General features: G+C 33.7%; 2 protein-coding genes across 2 annotated transcripts; one reads left to right on the top strand and one right to left on the bottom strand.

Moving 5' to 3' along the window:
• On the top strand, positions 4,391–8,434 carry LOC109223728 (bifunctional epoxide hydrolase 2-like). The gene is made up of 3 exons (XM_019388145.1): positions 4,391–5,066; positions 7,383–7,618; positions 8,046–8,434. Exons 1-3 carry the CDS (start codon positions 4,602–4,604, stop codon positions 8,293–8,295), a joined length of 951 nt encoding a protein of 316 aa, XP_019243690.1. The 5' UTR covers positions 4,391–4,601; the 3' UTR covers positions 8,296–8,434.
• Positions 13,392–16,233, bottom strand: LOC109223709 (60S ribosomal protein L18-2-like). The gene is made up of 4 exons (XM_019388122.1): positions 16,053–16,233; positions 15,827–15,955; positions 15,537–15,719; positions 13,392–13,771 (listed from the first exon to the last, which is right to left on the bottom strand). The coding sequence occupies exons 1-4, from the start codon at positions 16,143–16,145 to the stop codon at positions 13,613–13,615; spliced, it is 564 nt and encodes a 187-aa protein (XP_019243667.1). The 5' UTR covers positions 16,146–16,233; the 3' UTR covers positions 13,392–13,612.

Raw genomic sequence — 20,030 nt, 5'->3', positions numbered from 1 at the left:
GATAGGTTATACTAATATATTTACGTTATCAGGTTAAGGTGATTTGCAATAGTAGGTAACTCTCAAATATAGTAATTAAGCTCAATTTTATAGTAACCTATTTTATTTTCAAGATACAAATCTCACATTTTAAGGAAGTTTGCCCGTACTACATATTCTTTGGGTGACAAAGAAAAATGATGCATGTAATTACTTAAACTGATTAATTTGATAAACTAGACAGTAAAGTATAAGTAACATGTTAAAATATAATAATAATGTATATTTGTAATGTCATACTCATACAAGTTAAATCCTATATGCAATTCTTTGAGTTTATACAACAACAAAGCAAATAACCCGTTTCTAACTTGTAAATATGAGTGAGTTTGGATTTAAAAAGGGATGAATATGACTTAAAAAAGGACGGATATAGGAAACAATGTCGTGTACTTCAAGTCAGTTTCTACCGTTTTTTGTTGAGGATCTAATGCCACCTATCTTGAAACTTACTGCTGTTGGGTTTTTTGAGTAAGGGCATGAATGAGAAGTCGAGGGAAAAAAGTGGAGGAAAATAAATATTAGTTTTTTTAATAAAGGCGACAAAGTTCCTTTATAAAATAGAATCACTTCCTTTCCAAGATTGAATGGAAAAATAATACTAAAATATTAGAGAAATTTCATTAGAGAGGTGGGCCAAAGTTTCGATTAGATGGGCCTGGTGGGCCGAAGATACAATTTTCTCATGATGAGCCCTGTTATGCATAATCTTGGGTCAGAGGAAGTATTTCATCGGGTTGATGAAATTGAACATTAAGATTAAATCCCAAAAACAAAGGCAAAACTATGTCAGTAATGTATGGATTTTATCATGCGTGTTAATCATGTACAATTTCCGACAATTTCATATTTTAAAACTAAAATGAACTTTATAGGCCAAATTTACATGATTAATGAGAAAAATAATGTCGTGAAAGATGAGATTACTCGGTACATGTCACTTATTAATGAATCTTCTAGCTATTGAAATCCCTCTATTTCACTTTATTTCATTATTATTTTTATTAATTCGTTTCAAGAAAAAATATTTTTATATTTTAAATAGTTGAACCTTTTAAATTTTTCATTATATTCTTAATGAGAAACTTTTATAATTATGCAAATATTATAATATATTTAAAATAATATATATTAAAATATTATAATTTATAGGCACATAGTAACTAATATTTAAAATTACAATATAAAAATAATTCTATTATCTTAAATATCTTGTTGAACAAAACCACGTCATGTAAATTAAAATGTGTACACAATTTTGTATAATAAAATACATTTGCCCAACCCGTTTTTAATTCACCTATTTGCCACCACTAGTACAAAATAGTCAAACTTCTAATGATAAGGATAGGTGTGATGTATCTTCGAGGTCTGTTCTTTTCAGTACAGATATGAACATTGAGAAGATGGCAGTTATCTGTCAGCGTGTAATAATTAAGAGAAAAAGCCTAAAGTGTATCAAGTTTTAAACCTGTAAGAGCAACTCCAACCTTGCCCCCATTTTTTGTCCCCAAAATGGGGATTCATTCCCCCATTTTTTCCCCCAAATTTTTATATTCTTCTCTCTCTTTTATATGTTATTATTATCTTTCATTTCAATTTCATTTTTTAATTTCTATTAAACAAATTCCATCTTTTATTTTTATTTTGTAATTTCCATAATTAAAATAATTCCATAAAATTTTAAATAATATAATTTGTAAGCAATTATTATAGATTAATTAATAATTCAAATAAAAGTGAAATCATTGTGACACAAGATTAATTAAATACATATTACATAATGATAAAATTCATTCGAAATACTAGATAAATATTCTACTTCAACCTCTAGTATTCTCCCATAAATGATCTATTAATGCATTACGAAGTGCAAAATGAGCATCTTTGTCCTTAATTCTTCTATGTCGCACCTTTCAATATTCGCACCTTTCAATATTAACAACATCTAATATTTTATATTTGCACCATTCATTTTTTTGAGATAATTATATATTTTTTGTACAATTAACTTATAATAAAATTAACTTGTAATTTTACATAAAAATAATAAATGCACGAAAGTTAGTTTATCAAAATTATACACCAAAGTTAAGATATGATATTAATATTATAAAGATATTACATAAACATAATTAGTATATATAAAGAGTTAAACTAAAGATTAAATAATTAAACTAATAATAAAATATGGGTGAATAGTAATGGGGGAGATGAATAGTGTACCCCCATATTTGAGGGAACACTATTCATCCCCCATTTTGGGGACAAATATGGGGGAGGGTTGGAGCAAAATTCCCCCATTTTTTTCCCCCATTATGGGGGATGGGGAAAGGTTGGAGTTGCTCTAATCTTAACGGTATAATTAATATTAAAATTTTAAAAGTTAAGCCTATTATATTGAGAAACTTTCAGAAACTAATATATTTTAGTGGTTATTAGCTAGTTATAGCTACCATTTACTATATTACTTCCTATAGCTATGTTTTCAGGTTTTTTAGAGTGTATTCGATGTATTTAAGTTACTGTATTCATGAATACATTAGCATTTCTAGGCGTGAAACAGGGGATTACAGCTAGACAAATTTTTGTATTCGACTGTATTCACGGCATGAAACAGGGGATTACAACTGTTTTTAAGCGGAAAGTGAATCAATTAACATAATAGATTCCTAATATAACTCAACAAACTCAATTATAACACACAAAATTTGTATTTCCAGTTATAAAAAAAGACTGTCAACCGAAAAACACCCAAAAAATATAGCAATCTTCTGAGAAAATATGCTGAATATTTTTTCCAGCCGATAAATACAACAAAAATAGAGCAATTTGAATACATAAATTATATTAATTAAAAAATATATGAATACATTCATGGAATAGAACGAGACAGTGAATACAATGAAATACATGGAATACAACGAGACACATTGAAATACAATGGAAAAAAAAAGAAGACAATTAATACAATGAAACACATGAAAATACAGCGAGATACATTGAAATATATTAACAGAAAATTCAAGTTGCTCAGCCCAAACTCCGTCGTCTTTGTTCAAGAACAACCCTAATGTCGTCTCGTCGAGAGGCCCGCGATTCTGACTCGAAACGCCACTGTTCCTATTACCATAATACCCTCACGTGCGCTTCAAAAAACCTATTCTTTACAATTGAATTTGAATGGCGCTTGTGGATTGGGTCGGAAAACCCCAGATTGGGCAGAACCCTAGAACGACGAAGAGAAGAGGAAGACGGAGATTTATATAGAGTATTGTTTCTAAATTCCATATTGGTAATATAATCTGAAGAGAAGAGGAAGACGCAGAACCCTAGAACCCTCACGTTTCGATCCGAGCAGCAAACAATTTTCTGGCATTACAATGCTTTCCTCAATTTTTCTCTCTCATTCCCGTTTCGATCTGTATTTGGGAGAATTGTGGTTGTATTCATGGAGAAAGACTGGAGTTGAGAGAGAGAGAGGGTGGAGAAAAATCTGAAAGAATGAGAGAGAAAAATAATACAATGCGTATTTTATGGCTTAAGAGTAGAAGATGATCATAAATAGATATTTGGCTATAAATCAAAAGGTAGTTATGGAATATAACTTTTTAAAAAGGTATTTATTTAAAATAAATAAAATATCAACATTTGCTATATGAGGTAAAAATTCCTATTATATTTAGCCTTTGCTCCCTTCCATTTATTAAACATGGATTATAAGTATTGGAGTATCTCAACTGAAACGTACTATCATGCACTAGAAATGAAAAAGAATTACTATCTCGCGTCTAATAAATACCATTTCAAAAAAGGTCGAAATAGAGAGAAAGAGAACAGAAACCAAATTAAATGGTCATCAAGGGAACAAAAATTAGCAGTGAGTCCACTAGTAGGGCTATCAAATATCAATTGTACTATTTTACGTGCACCAATTTTATGACTAACATTTTCTTTTTAATCATTTAAAAAAAAATAGTACTAGCTTTTAAATTTGAAAATAATATAATTTAAACTTCATATTTTATCGTTAATAATAAGCTTTTATATGCACACAAATATTATAATATATTTATATTCACAAGTCTTCCACGCAAATGTTATGTATGGTATATTTACAATTACAAATTTCTAATTTTTTTATTTTTATTAAACTTCGTATTTAGTCAAATTATATCATATTCCTATACCAGCCATATTAATTCATTCTTAAGGAATCTGGATTTCCTACGCCAACCACCCCTACCACAAATTAAAGGGGGGAAATGTGTGGGGTATGACTAGGCTGGCAGTCATATTATACACAAGTTCCTATTACATTTAGCCACTAGGTATTAGTGTCCATCTTTAAGATGCATTTCGGCCCCCTCGTTTCCAGTGCACCATTATTAATAAAGTCCGCTTCACATCCACGACGAATTAAGACGGCAGCTTCATTTAATTACTTTCATCCGTCACTTTTGCCTCCCTTTTCCTTCATAAAACTACCCTACAAAAACACATGATATATCACCTTTCACAAAACAAAGCGACTGCAGTCTTATCCTGAACAAGAAAGAAAAATGGAAAGCATCGAGCACAGAACCGTGAACGTTAACGGCATCAACATGCACGTAGCTGAAAAGGGTAAAGGCCCAGTGATTCTCTTCCTCCACGGCTTCCCTGAGCTCTGGTACACGTGGCGCCACCAGTTGGTAGCCTTCGCTGACTTAGGCTACCGTGCGGTGGCGCCGGATCTTAGGGGCTACGGAGACACTGACGCACCTGCTGAAGTAGCTAGCTATACTTGTTTTCACGTAGTGGGGGATTTGGTGGCGCTTATAGAGTCGCTAGGAGTAGAGAGTGTTTTCTTGGTGGCTCATGATTGGGGTGCAATGATAGGTTGGTACTTGTGTTTATTCAGGCCTGATTTGGTGAAGGCGTATGTTTGTCTCTCTGTGCCTTTCAGACCAAGGCATCCCAAAATGAAGCCAATTCCTACCATGAGAGCTTTCTTTGGAGATGATTACTACATGTGCAGATTCCAGGTACGCACTTGATATGTAGTAGTAGAAGATATTAATTCTCAAGATTATTTTGCACTTACATATATGATTAATCTAATGGCATCGTAGATTAGTATATACAGTGGGCAGGGGCGGAGGTACAAGCCTAAGTTCGGATTCGGCCGAATTCAGTAAAATTTATTCAAATAGTATACTTGTGTTACGAAATTCAAAACATTAAATTTAAAACTCAGTTAGTAGCTCTTAAAACCGTTCTAAAACTTAGAACCCATAAAGTTGAAATGCTCGCTCCTGCCTCTGACAGTTGGGGAGTTACATAAATTCAAAGACTCAGTGAAATATTATATTGTGTATATATAAGTAAAATATAACCTATAAAAATAAATAAATTTGTGACCACGCTAGAAGTATATGGGGTCTTTCATATGTATTGGTTGTGTGTTAATTTCGAGATAGGTGGGGAAAGTTGTTCCGCTCTTTTGAATAACGATGGTACGTGCCTAGAATTTTGACTAATCCAGCTTCGTTTTTTAAAGTTACAGTAGGCAACACCATTATCTTTTTAGGATTTAACATATATTCACTCACTCTTTATGCAAATATATGTTTACACAATTAGTAAAATTTAATTTAATTCACTTATCATAGATCGTTTTTAATTACTTTTTAAATACCCTAATAGTGTAAAAAGTTGTTTATACTGTTTCATACCTTTATTTATTTTGCATGCAAAAAAAGTTTGACAGATCTCTTCATTACTAGTAACCATTCGAAGCATAAACAAAAGTTGTCGTAGAGTAACAAGTACTCCTTCGTCCTTAACCCGATATGTGCCTTCTAGGCTAGAATCTGAATTTAGTTGAGGCTTAATGAGTATTACGGACACCAGGTAGAAAAACAAAAAACATTCTAAGCATACCCTTTCTAAAGAAAATTCTTAGAAAAGTTAAATGATTTTACATCTCTTATTTTCTTCCAAAGTAAGCAAACAACACAAGACGAAAGGAATATTTAAACTGGCTTCTAGTACTCCTTGTAACTTTTAGATGTATAAGCTTTTCAAGTAGTGAAAACAAAAGAGAAAAGGAGTTAAATAAATATTTTCTAAGTACATAAATTGACCACTTGTTCGTGATGAAGAGAACAGGGTAGATTCAGAATTCCTTAATGCACATGGAAAGTTGGCATTATTGTAGTGAAATTTGACCATCCAAGACAGTACCTCCAATTTGTCTTCATGTTGTACCTAAATGTTAATGGGTCCAATTTACTAGTTGCACTAACGTAGAATTTAAGATTGCTGGTAGCGGTGATGTATATATAACGTGCCTATGTCAGTGTAAGTTGTTAGTACTAGTAGTTTAGTTCGTTAACATAGCCGAACATAATACTCCATCTACCAAATATGACCAAATGACTTCACGGGAGGATTGAACTATCTACCGCGCACCCCTAATTAGGTTTTAAAAAATCTAAAATATCTTTTAAATACAAAAATACAATGTTTAATCCATAAAAAAGATATGAAATTTAGTAAAAGTCCAAAGTACAACTTGCTCCATAACATATCATTCCCCTATATACTTAGGGTTGTTTGGTTGAAGGGATTAAGTGGATTATCTCGATATAAAATTTGGATTCAATCTGTGTGTGTGTCTGCTTAAGAGTATTATCTAATTCAGGTTAGTTTTCATATCGCAGTCATGAGATTATCTATCTCATATAGAAGATAGTATAGATAATTTTGATTATAATCTTAGGATTACCTGGTTTTGAACCATATGAGCTTATGGTTAGAGGTGGGAGTTAGATAGCTCATTATGTCCAGAGGAAATATGCTTTGCTATTATTGTCCCATGTGCACCGCTGCTTTTACCTACCACGACAGACCTGTGTGATAAAATTCAAACTTTACAGCATCTTCTTTTTTTTCTTTTTCTTCCTCGGGTTTATGTTTTTGCATGATTTTGCTAAGTCGGTGCTGCATGGCTCAATAAATGCTGTTCTACCGGAATGGTAAATCACTTCACCAACCCCATGTGAATTTCAATGGTTTGCACCATTGAAATTAGACCTACCGATATTAAAAGGCATTGAACTTAACTACGCTAAAATATAATGAATTTTGTGCGCCATTAGTATTACAAACTTGTTGTCGCAGGTCATTTATCATTTATTCAGTATAGAACTTAAGCTTTATTTAAAAAAAATTAAAAGATAAGCTTAATTTTGCTTGAAATAGCTCTGTTTGTCTAATGTAATTGTTGTCCTGGTTTTCTATCTCGAAACATAATGTATATTTTGACATGTGCATTTGACATTGTGACTATGTTACAGGATCCAGGAATGGAAGATGAGATAGCCAAATATGGGAGCGAAGCAGTACTGAAAAAGATACTTACAGATAGAAAACCAGGACCCCCTTGCTTGCCCAAGGAAAACCCCTTTGGCGTTTCCCCTGAATATTCTAAGCTACCTTCTTGGCTTTCTCAAGATGACCTCAAGTATTACTCTACCAAGTTTGACCAAAAGGGCTTCACTGGAGGATTGAACTACTACCGTGCACTCGATTTGTACGTCCCATTACACCTAAATCTGTGTATATTATTTTTACTCTATTTAAGGATTTTAACATATCTTTGTAACAGGCTAACTATATTTTCTTCAAGTTGCTAATTTCACTTGCTATGGTGCTTAATATTTTTTGTAACACTGTTATGGGTCGTTTGGTTGGAAAGATGTTATCCTAGAATTAATTATCTTGGGATTAGTTACTCCGGGATTGGTTATTCCACCTCTCCATGGGTATAAGAAAACACTACAATCCCGGGATAAATTATCCGCAGTTTTCTCCCAACCAAACATGAGATAAACTCTTCTTAAATTTAGTCTCGGAGTTAATTATTCCTTGTCCTTAATACCTAACGTGCCCTTAGTGTGTATACAAGTTAAACTTTTCATATATGATTTTTATACTGTTGAATTTTTTTTTTTTTGCAGGAATTGGGAGCTGACAGCTGCGTGGACAGGAGCAAAAGTGAAGGTTGCGGTGAAATTCGTGGTTGGTGAGTTGGACTTGGTGTATACGACACCAGGAATGAAAGAGTATGTGCACGGAGGTGGTTTCAAGAAGGATGTTCCAATGCTTGATGAGGATGTGATTGTGATGGAAGGAGCTGCCCATTTCATTAATCAAGAAAGAGCTCAAGAGACTAACTCTCACATTCATAATTTCATTAACAAGTTCTGATCAAACTCTACTTGCTTGCGATTTACTGCTATTCTGGTTACTAAACTGGAATAATGTGGTTTGGTATCCGCAAACTTTTTGAATGAATTAATCTGCATGTTTCTGATGTTTAATAAAACGCTGTCAGTTCTAGTTCGCTGCTCTTGGCTTCTGAAATTAATAAGTCGAAAAATGCTTATAAGCTAGTTTGACCAGCTTATAAACTTAGCCAAACATCCTCCAAGTGTTAGGCGAACATTATTTTCAAAAGCCACTCCAATTTCTTAAATACATCTCTTTCTCCCAACTCTAATAAGGTCGAGAATGTTGCTGACTGTGGTAGTGCTCAGTGAAGGGCTTCTTGCTGGGAGAAAGGAATGTCAAAATTGGTCTTAATAATTATCAAATAATTAGAGAAAATTTAGAAAAAAGGCCTCCTTTATGTTTCTGTTTTAAAGCATTTGAAACTTGAGTCGTGGAATATATCGATGGATAAACTTTTTAAGACCGACATTATCAAATCTATTTTTTCTCAGATTAAATTGTCTAAATTAATGCCACAAAATTACAAAAATATAGGGTTTATCAATGTCGCATGTTTAAAAATCAAAATCGAAATATAAACAAATGAAATTTATATGAAAATTATCTATTTCATTACATGAATGAAAATGATTCTGAACTAGGAGCGGCAAACGGGCGGGTCGGGTCGGATAAGAACAACTGGGCTCCCTACTTTTCAATTTTATAGCTCATATTTCAATTTAGAGAAATTTTCATAAAGCACTATCTTTTAGTGATAATTAGCTATCTATAGATACCATTAGCTATATTACGAATTGTAGATACGTTTTCTGTTGTTATAAGATGTATTAGATGTATTTAAGCTATTGTATTCATGAATACAGTAGCAAAAATAGGCGTGAATCAGGGAAGTCCAGCTAATCAGTTGTTGTATTCGAGTGTATTCGATTGTATTCATGGCGTGAAACATGGAATTACAGCTAGACAGATTATTGCATTCGACTGTATTTACGGCGTGAAATAGGGGATTACACTGTTTTTAAACGGAAAGTGAATCAATTAACATAATAGACTCCTAATATAACTCAACAAACTCAATTATAACACATAAATTTTGTATTTCCAGTTATAAAAAAGATTCTCAACCGAAAAATACCTCAAAAACATAGCAATCTTCAGAAAAATCATATAATACATCTGAATACATAAAATAAAATTAATTAAAAAAATATATGAATACATTCATGGCATATAGCGAGACAGTGAATACAATGAAATACATAGAATACGGCGGGATACATTGAAATACAATGAAAAAAAGATAGTGAATACAATGAAATATAACAGCGAGATACATTGAATTACAATGGGAAAAAAAGACAATGAATACAATGAAATACATGAAAATACAGCCTGATACGTTGAAAATACATTGAAATATATTAACAGAAAATCAAGTTGCTCAACCCCAAACTCCGTCGTCTTTGTTCAAGAACAAACCCTAATTTCCGGCGAATCCGCCGTCGAGCAAAAACCCTCAACTCTTTCGCCTTTCTCTCTATCTTTCTCTTCACCGAATATCCTTGTAACTCATTAGAACAAATGAATAGAATGGAAAAACCCTAACACACAACTAGAAATCAGAGGCGCCGCACGATATAGACATAGAAATCATAGTTGAAAATAGCCTCTCGCCATGAGGGGGGTCAGAAGTCACAGACTTGGGGGTATGTGGATCTACTTTAGCAACCAGACATTCAGACTCCTCGGTCAATTCTGGTACAATTTTTTCACCTTGCTTGACCTGCTGCTGTTGCTGATAAAATACTTTAGACACAACATATTCCCCTTCCCTTTCATCTTCCCCGGTGTTTAGTGGTTATTAGAATTTGATGGGAGAGAGAAAAATAATACAAAGCTTATTTTATGGCTTAAAGGTAGGAGATGACTATAAATAGATATTTGGCTATAAAAAATCAAAAGGTAGCTATGGAATATAATTTTTTAAAAGGGTATTTATTTAAAATAAATAAGGTATAAACCTTTGCTATAGGAGGTAACTAATCCTTCAATTTACAACCAATTAGCCCAAAAATAATAGGCTAAGATTCAACATCCAACTCCAATAGGTTCCCAAATTACTATTTAATTTTTAAAAAGATTTCTCAAGCTTTTTAGTTAATTTTCAAATCAGTAACTATGACTCAAAGATTAGTTCAATAAACCAAATCCATTTGGGTGGTGAAAATTAGATTTTTAACAAGTTTAAATATGTGGGTTTAACTCCGAATTTGATTTTGTGAAAAATTTGGAGTGGGTACTATTTAGACTTGTTAGAAATAGTATAAGGAAGTTGTATATAAAATTTGAAGTCATTTAATGGAGATTTGGACTGGTTTTGAACAAGAATTGCAACTGAAAATCGTGTAAGAAGTTCGTCTACAGATGCTTGTATAAAGGTGTATAAAAGTGTAGAATAGTGTATAAGATGTGTTTATACACTCATATACACTATTATACAAGATTATACATAATTATACAAAAAACTGACTTCGTCTTCTTCCTTGCGTCTTTTCTGAAATTTAACTCTAATCTTTCTCAAATCTACTCCAAATCACTTCAAATTTAAATTTTTAACTCCTTTTGATATTTTCAATCAATTGGAATAACACTCAATCCAAACAACTAATAAACTCAAAAATTCTATTTTTGAAAGCAAAGCTTTGAATGACCTTCAATGGTGGACTTCTACTCTTGAATTTTTTTACATTGCAACCAGATGACATAGGGGAAGAAGCAGTAATGGCTGACGGCCCCTTGAAGCATATGTAAAAGATGTGAGAAGAAGAGAGAATGAAAGCAATGGTTGTGAGAACACATATTTAACTCCATAGCTTTTAGAAGCAATGGTTGTAAGAACATAGATTTTGAATTTGCAAGAGCTAGTGTTTTCAAAATATGTACAATATGGGCTAGGTCGGGTAAAACTTAAAAACATGGGCCATTTTTTGTTATGGTGTGAAGTCATGTGTATTTTCTTGTAATTCTACGGATAAATTATCCGACCCGACCATATTTAATACAGATAGAAAACGAGTTAACCGGCGGATAATATGGGTAACCATATATCCATGGCTTCTTACATATGATCACATTTGGAGAATTCTTAGTCTCCCTAACTTGAGTAACCCCCTATTTGAGACTTTATAAATGTAAAAGTTAAACCCATTGGTTATCCATTAGTTATCCAATATGATTCTTATCCATACTTAACCCGTTTTTAAAAAGTTCATTATCCAACCCATTTTTTAATGAATAATATGGGTGGTTAACTGTTTTCTTTTAACCATTTTGCCACCCCTATTCTGAACCAAAAGAGAAATGAATTAGTCATTGGTCATTCTAGCGGGATGTTGAGTGGTTTGATCAACTAGTTCCGTTCTTCTGTAGCATTGTCAAGGATACTTATAGCCTGTTTGGCCAAGCTTTTTTTTTGGGCCAAAAGTGCTTTTTTTGGCCCAAAGCAATTTTGGCCAAATATTGAGGTGTTTGGCCAAGCTTTTGGAAGGAAAAAAAGTATTTTTGAGGAGAAGCAGAAGCAGTTTTGGAGAAACAGAAAAAAGTAGCTTCTCTCCAAAAGCACTTTTTTGAGAAGCACTTTTGAAAAAAATATATTTAGAAGCAATTTTCAAAAGCTTGGCCAAAGTTTAATTACTGCTCAAAAGTATTTTTTAAATTAATTAGCCAAACACAAACTGCTTCTCACCAAAAGTACTTTTTTCAAAAGTACTTACTTTTGAGAAATGCACTTCTTAAAATAAGCTGATTTTAGAAGCTTGGCCAAACGGGCTATTAATGAGAAAACTCTCTCCAAACTGCCATTAAGCAATTATAGTCATCACGTGGCCAAAACAAAAAAGCTACAGCTATTCATGGTACATTCAAACATTGTTAGAAAATTTAGAAAAAAGGCCTTATTTATGTTTCTGAATCAATGCGTTAGAAACTTTAGACTTTAGAGTTATAAAACCAATTGATGGAAATACTTGTTAAGACCGACATTATCTACAATTTATCTCAGATTAAATTGTCTAAATTAATGCCGCAAAAATGGTGAAATAGGGTTTATATCAGAATCGAAATATAAACAAATGGAATTCATATGAAAATGATCTATTAATTCATTACATAAATGAAAATGATTCTGAACCAAAAGAGAGTGAGAAAGGAATTAGTCATTGGTCATGCTACCGGGTCCTTGGTATGTTGAGTGATTTGATCAACTAGTTCCGTTCTTCTGTAGCATTGAATATTTGAAGAGGATATAACAACAACAACAACATACCTAATAAAATGCCACTAGTGGAGTCTGGGGAGAGTAGAGTGTACGCAGACCTTACCTCTACCCTGAAAAAAGGGTAGGAAGGCTGTTTCCGGCGAACTCTCAGCTCAACAGGAGAAATAATTTAAAGAGGATGATTGTAGATAAATGGAGAGGTTTTTTATTGATTGATTATATGTAGTAATGTAGGATTGAAGAGAACGCTTGAAGATAAATGGAGAGGTCATTCATCCATAACTAAAAAGGATAATGAGAAAATTATCTCCAAACTGCAATTAAGCAACTATAGTTATCACGTGGCCAAAACAAAAAAGCTACAGCTATTCATGGTATGCATTCAAACATTGTTGGCGGCTACGTTTGGGGAAACCAACATGGTAAATTTACCTTGTAGTCTAGCTCGCTGCATAGAAAACACTTACCATACCAACCTCATACTCATCACCATCCCATCCGGAGCATCCAGTTGCGGATGGTATCGTCAATTGATGCCGCACTGCCTTATGTTTTCTTACACTCCAAACAGCGGGAATTTGGAGTACAGCAGTGAATAAAACAGAGCAATCAGCAATATAATTTGCCCGAGCCCAGAGGATGAGTAATTTCAGGCTCAAACCAGCAGGAATATGAGAAAACAACCCGGAAGCAAAAGAGGGAGGGCAGCAGGTGGTTGGTTATGGTGCAGTGGAAAGGCTTAGCAGGGGTATATTATTGCAAAAGGGCCACGAGTATCTGACTTATGGTTGAGGCATTAACAAGTCATAATTTCTGACATTTTACTAAAGCAAACTGATAGGCTACATTCGTTTTAAACCAAAACTTAGGCATCAAAGTTGATAGAGCTCAAATATCCTTGACAAAGACAAGCAAACATAAGCAACTTGCTACAACTGCATACTAGAGTCTGCAAAAACTTGTATTGTAGCAACAAGAATGATAAAAACCATTCTGAGGTTAATAACTGAAATCAACTTAAGCCTTGTAACCCCTGCTGTTTCTTCTTCCTCGAGCCCTCTCAAACTTTCTGCCCTTGGAACGCACAAATGGTTTGGTATGGCTGTGTGGAACACCAGGAGCTGGACCAAAGTGCTTCACTGCTTCACGTGCATTCTTAGGACCCCTTAGGAGAAGCTGCAAATAAATAGAAAATATCAACAATTAAACAAATTGGGACTTGATACTCTTCAATTTGTAGAGTGACCGAAATATGATACTCAGCTATCTTTTTAAAAATAAAATGTTGGATAAGGAATACTCTCAGAGCAAAACAAAAATTCTATAAAACCAAAGAAAATTCTCAAGATATTAGACACCTTTTCTGGTACCACTGGAATAATATTCAGAGGTTTAATATATTCAAAACTAGACCTAAGAAAAAAAACAATTTCCAATCAAATAGAACCAATAATAATTTGGACAAAATGTAATCCCATTACATTGAAGCACAACTCCATATTTTTTTGGGAAAAGGCTTAAGCAGATAGGATCCTTCTGGTTTGCTATACGCACAGATAAAATCTTTGAAATCATAAGATTCCCAAGAAGAACTATGTGCATCAAATGAGCAGCTAAGGTCATACATTAGCTTTCTTTGCTATCTTTGCCAAGGTTCAAAATTCAGAGTGTTCCTCTTACATTTGCAGGCACCCAGACGTAATTTAAAAATTATCACATAAAAATTATTAGGAAATAACTGTAATCCCAATACATTGAAGCACAACTCCATATTCAGCTGGGAAAAGGCTTAAGCAGATGGGATCCTTCTGGTTTGCTATACGCACAGATAAAATCTTTGAAATCATAAGATTCCCAAGAAGAACTATGTGCATCAAATGAGCAGCTAAGGTCATACATTAGCTTTCTTTGCTATCTTTGCCAAGATTCAAAATTCAGAGTGTTCCTCTTAAATTTGCAGGCATCCAAACGAGTCTCAAAAATTATCACATAAAAATTAATTGGAAATAATTGTAATCCCAATACATTGAAGCACAACTCCATATTCAGCTGGGAAAAGGCTTAAGCAGATAGGATCTTTTCTAGTTTGATATATGCACAGATAAAATCTTCGAAATCATAAGAAGATCACCAAGGAGATCTATGTGCAAGAAATGAAGAGCCAAGGTCAACAAAACCTAGGGAGCAAGGGACAGAGCAGAAGTACCAAGAGAGAGAGACAGAGAGAGAACATTCAAAATACAGAGGAAACAGTCCAATTGCAAAAGGCATGAGTCGATCACAAAATATGTCTAAATCAAATCAATAAGTTAACATGATAGCACTTACTTCCTTCATTGAGTAATTTACTGTCACTAGAACAACCACAATACTGCACTTTACCAACTATTTCCCTGGTATGCTGTGAAAGACTAATCTTTAACCAAAACACTCCATTAACAGTGCTCATTTTCTACCTATTAATAATTTAACAGGAACCGTCTATTCATGTTGACAGGTATCTACAAAAAGCACAATGAAATTGACAAATGATGGTCACATATAGCTCTATCAAAACAAAAAAGAAAGAACATGACGGTCACATTAGCAAGATATGAAAGGCACAAGAAATGTGCAAGGTCCTTGTCTTATGGCCAACAAATTTGCTAGTCGTTACTGAAGAGAATCAAGGCTCACTAAATTTTTCATCTACTCAAGGTTATTATCCAATTTTCAAAAGTTATCCCACTCTTTTAATACATAAAAAATGTCAGCTGTTAAACAGTAGTTGTAAAAGGAACATCAAAAGCTGAGAAAATGGGAGTTCACCCCCTTTTTGCAACTTAAAACTCATTAACTACTTCACTAAAAGTAGCAACAAATAAATACACATCACTCATATCTAGCAAAGATCCACAAAATACTGCAAGTAGCAGAGCACTATAAGGATGTAACTCAATACCGTGTTCTGGCCAAGTGGAGCCCTGAGAGCAAGCTGATCGAATGTCAAGCACTCGCCACCAGCCTTCTCAATCCTAGCCCTGGCAGTCTTAGTGAACCTCAAAGCACACACCTTCAATGCTGGAACTTCATAAGCCCTAACATCGTCTGTAATAGTACCCACAATCACCACAACCTTATCCTCCTATAAACACATTTCAAAAACCCCAACTTTAATCACAAACCACAAACAAATAACATATACATCTGAATCAAATACATACTGAACAAAGAAAAACTTAACAAATATACCTTTCCTTTGGCATAAGAGATCAACCTCGAGAGAGAAAGTGGAGGCTTGTTGATCTTGCTCATGAAGAGCCTCTTAAGAATCACGGCATTGAACTTGCTTCCGGTCCTCCTTACCAGGAATCGGTAAAGCTATTACACACATAGAGAAACAAACTCTAAGCAATCGAACATTTAGACATTCTGAACAAAAACAAAAACGTAGATTTAAAACTAACTAGAGATATACCTTGACGAGGAGCTTGAGGTAAACATCGTCAGATTTAGGGGCAGTACGCTTAGTCTTCTTACTCTTACCTCCGGCCTTCAAATCGATACCCATGGCTGATCGGGTCTGGACTCCGCTGAACGAGTGATGGAGAAATGGCTGCTGCTGCAGGGGTCGGCTCTTATATGAATATGAAAGAAATGAAGTGGGAGCTAGGGTTTTTAGAGAGGTTTGTGCTGCCCCCGTGTTTTCTGTTGTTGAGGTCTATAGTAACTCCTATGCACCTTATTTAGATGTTCGACACGTCTTTCCTACTAAGTACATTATAATGCAACTTTTTCTTTTTTATTTATATTCCTCTCTATGAGTTAGGGTTGTGTGCCTTATTTAGGGGTGTCAAATGGGTAGGTTCGGCCGATTTTGGGCAGGTCAAAACAGATTTGAGTCAATAATTTGACGGATCAAATAACCCACCCAAAAATTACTTGGGTTAAGATGGGTTGGTTCAAGATGGGCTAAAAGTTAAGTCGTAGCCTAACTCATCCAACTCTTATCAAGCTTTACTTAATATGTGTTATTTTTTATGAATTGTATAATTACAAATAAGACTTTTTTCTTTTATTATGGCTATATATATATCATATCAAACCAAAAAAATTATTTCTAAGATATTTTGGCAAAGTTATTCATACATCAATTTGGGCTAAAAATCAATCTAACTTTAAATGGGTTAAGATGGGAGGGTCAATGACCAGCCCAGCCTTTAGTGGGTTGGGCGGATCATTTGGGCTGGGGCCAAATTTGACAGCCCTAGCCTTATTCGTATTAAAACCGAACAGAAAGCTTTTTCCTGGAAAAAAAAAAAGTTTAATTTAATTTTAGATGAAAATTTTCGCAGGTTCTTTTAACCCTCACGGAGTACCTATATATAATTGTAGACTCATCTCATTTTCAAGCCTTTTTAAAACCCCATTATCCTTGATCATCTTGTCTTAAGTAATTGGCTACATTAACTTCTCTCTCATTAGGCCATATACATCTATATATGCACTTTAGAAAATTGTAGCCTTAATTATAATTTGATAGTTAGACCCTATTTATTTCGGTGAAGAATCTTCATAAGTTGAAAAGGTTTACTTGAAATATTCTGATCAAGTGGAGGACTATTGCCATGAAAATGTGATTGTAACTAGAATTCACTCTCAAATGCACAAAGTTACATATATATCCCTCCGTATATAGATGCCTCCATTTAATAAATCATATAGTATCTTAAGTATTGCAGAATCCATACTTTTATCTCTGTAGTTGTCCTCACAAATTTTCATCTTCCTTGTTACAATGCACTTATTTTTTAGGGCTCGTTTTCTTCTTCTTCTTCTAATATTAAGGTGACTGAATTTTACTTATACTAACGACTCTTACATAACTTAAAAATATCGAAAATTAATTGAACCATACTGATACCGAATTGAAACTGAGATGATTAGGGCGATTTTGAAAAGTCTAATTTTGGTTATACAAAAATAGAGTAACTGTTATAAATAGAATTATAATTAGAGTGAATGTCTATCTCTTAGAGAGTTTTACTTTGTGGCTGGTCTTACCCCATTGTAAATCACCCCAAAATTCAATAAGAATTCTCTCTCTCTTTCTCTACAATATTATTCTTAACCTTATTACTTTATTTCACGTTATCAGCACGAGACTCTACCGTCTCAAGAAGCTCTTTGAGAAGACTAAGGTACAACTTTTTTGCTCTTTTAATTATGATTGATATTATGAAAAGAAAGTTCGTTGCCGTTGAAATTTCGGGCAAGAACTATATGACATGGGTGTTGGATAATGAAATCCATTTAGATGCAATGGGTCTTGGAGACACCATTAAAGACAAAAATAAAGCATACACCCAACACTGTGCTAAGGCCTTGATTTTCTTGCGCCATCACCTTGATGAAGGGTTGAAAATAAAATATCTCACAGTCAAAGATCCACTTGTTTTGTGGAATGGCTTAAAGGAAAGATATGACAACTTAAAGTTGGTCACTCTTCCACAAGCACGATAAGATTGGGCTCATCTGAGGCTCGAAGACTTTAAGTCTGTTTCTGAATATAATTCTGCGCTGTTCAAAATTACTTCTAAATTGGAACTCTGTGGAGATACTATCATTGACTATGACATGCTTGAAAAAACGTTTACAACGTTTCATGCCTCTAATATGGTCCTGCAATAACAGTACAGAGAGAAAGGTTTCAAGAAGTACTCTGAGTTGATTTCTTTTCTCTTTGTGGCTGAACGAAGCAACGATTTGCTCATGAGAAATCACGAAAATCAACGCACTGGGTCTACACCATTGCCTGAAGTGGATGAGGTGTATTCCCATTATGCTAAGCGTGGAAAAGGTCGTGGCCCTATTCGTGGTCGTGGTCGTGGTCGTGGTCGTGGCCGTAGACAAAGAAGAAATTTTCCTGGTGTTAATCACCCCTCCCCCCAAAGAATATTAACCACCAAAAGTGGAAAGGGAAAGATGAGAAGCCAAAGGCAAATGGTTCAGAAACTGAATGTTATCGTTGCGGTGAAAAAGGGCATTGGGCAAATATTTGTCGTACACCAAGATATTTGGTTGAACTTTATCAAGTATCTCTAAAGAATAAAGGCACTGAAGCCAATTATGTCTCTGACAATGATTTTGACATCACCTACTTGGATGTGGCAGACTTCTTGGAGCACCCTGATGGAAAAATAGACCACTTGATTGGTGATGGATCCGTGGTTAAAGATGATTGAGTAGTTTAAATTTTATTTTTGCCTATTCGTAGTAGTTAGTGAATAAACATCATATAATCATAGTTCTTTACATTAGTAGTAGTCATTAGTATCAATTAATATTATTTGTTAGTTCGTTTTGATTAAGTATAATTCTAGAATCATAAGCTATTTCTTCACCACTAATGATATTTCAGAATCATATATTACGTAATATACTAATGACGTTCTTGATGTCAAATCCCAAGAAGCTAACAATGTTTCTGTTACTAGAATCTATAGAGTTGCAATTTAATCACATAAATGTTGTTGCTCACAACAGGTATTACACGCTATACGGATAACACCAATTGTAGTTAATTATGGCGCAAAATAAGCACAAAATATAGATGTGTCAAGTAATGGATATAAAAAGATTTCCAACTTATGATATATATATATATATGGATAAAACAGATATGTACTTATGACTAATGTGCATCAAAAGTATTTGACTTAAATGATCTGTCTAATGACGACAAGAAAACATTGTACGGTCATTATTTTAATAATTTTTACACTGTTCAGTTTTATTCTGTTATGTTAAACTGAGTGAAATGCAATTTGTGGTAAATACAAAATCAAATAAGTTATATAATGTAAATAAATTTGTTGTAATTGTATTAGCCATATGTGTAGTGTACTCATAGTTCCATTATTTTTAGCTATGTAATTGTTTGTATCATAATCAGAGTTTGCTCGAAATTGCATTACAAGGTCATTATTGAATTATTGATTTAACTCTGTTATTCTCCTATTTTTTTCTCTAAAAATACTAATATTTATTCATATACTTCTTTTGTATGTCAAATAATGGAAAGCAAATATGGATATCTCACAAAATAAACTTGGACCAAAGTCCAATTGTAAAAATATTTGTTTAATTGATTCATGTACGACACATACTATATTCAAAGAGAAGAAATATTTCTCTCATTTAAGTACGTGTAAGGCAGATGTTACTATAATTTCTGGTAGTAGTAATTTAATTGAAGGCTCTGGAAGAGCTACTATAACTCTGCCCAAGGGAACAATACTTATGATAGAGAATGCAATGTTCTCCTCCAAGTCCAAGAGGAACTTGTTTAGTTTTAAAGATATCCGCCGAAATGGATATTATATTGAGACAATAGATGCGAATAATCTTGAATATCTCATCATTACCAAGAATGTCTCTGGCCAAAAGAGGGTTA

The sequence above is a fragment of the Nicotiana attenuata genome, chromosome 1 (genome assembly GCF_001879085.1).
Source record: "Nicotiana attenuata strain UT chromosome 1, NIATTr2, whole genome shotgun sequence".
NCBI classification, from domain to species: domain Eukaryota; kingdom Viridiplantae; phylum Streptophyta; class Magnoliopsida; order Solanales; family Solanaceae; genus Nicotiana; species Nicotiana attenuata.
This window is presented reverse-complemented; position numbering and strand designations above follow the sequence as displayed.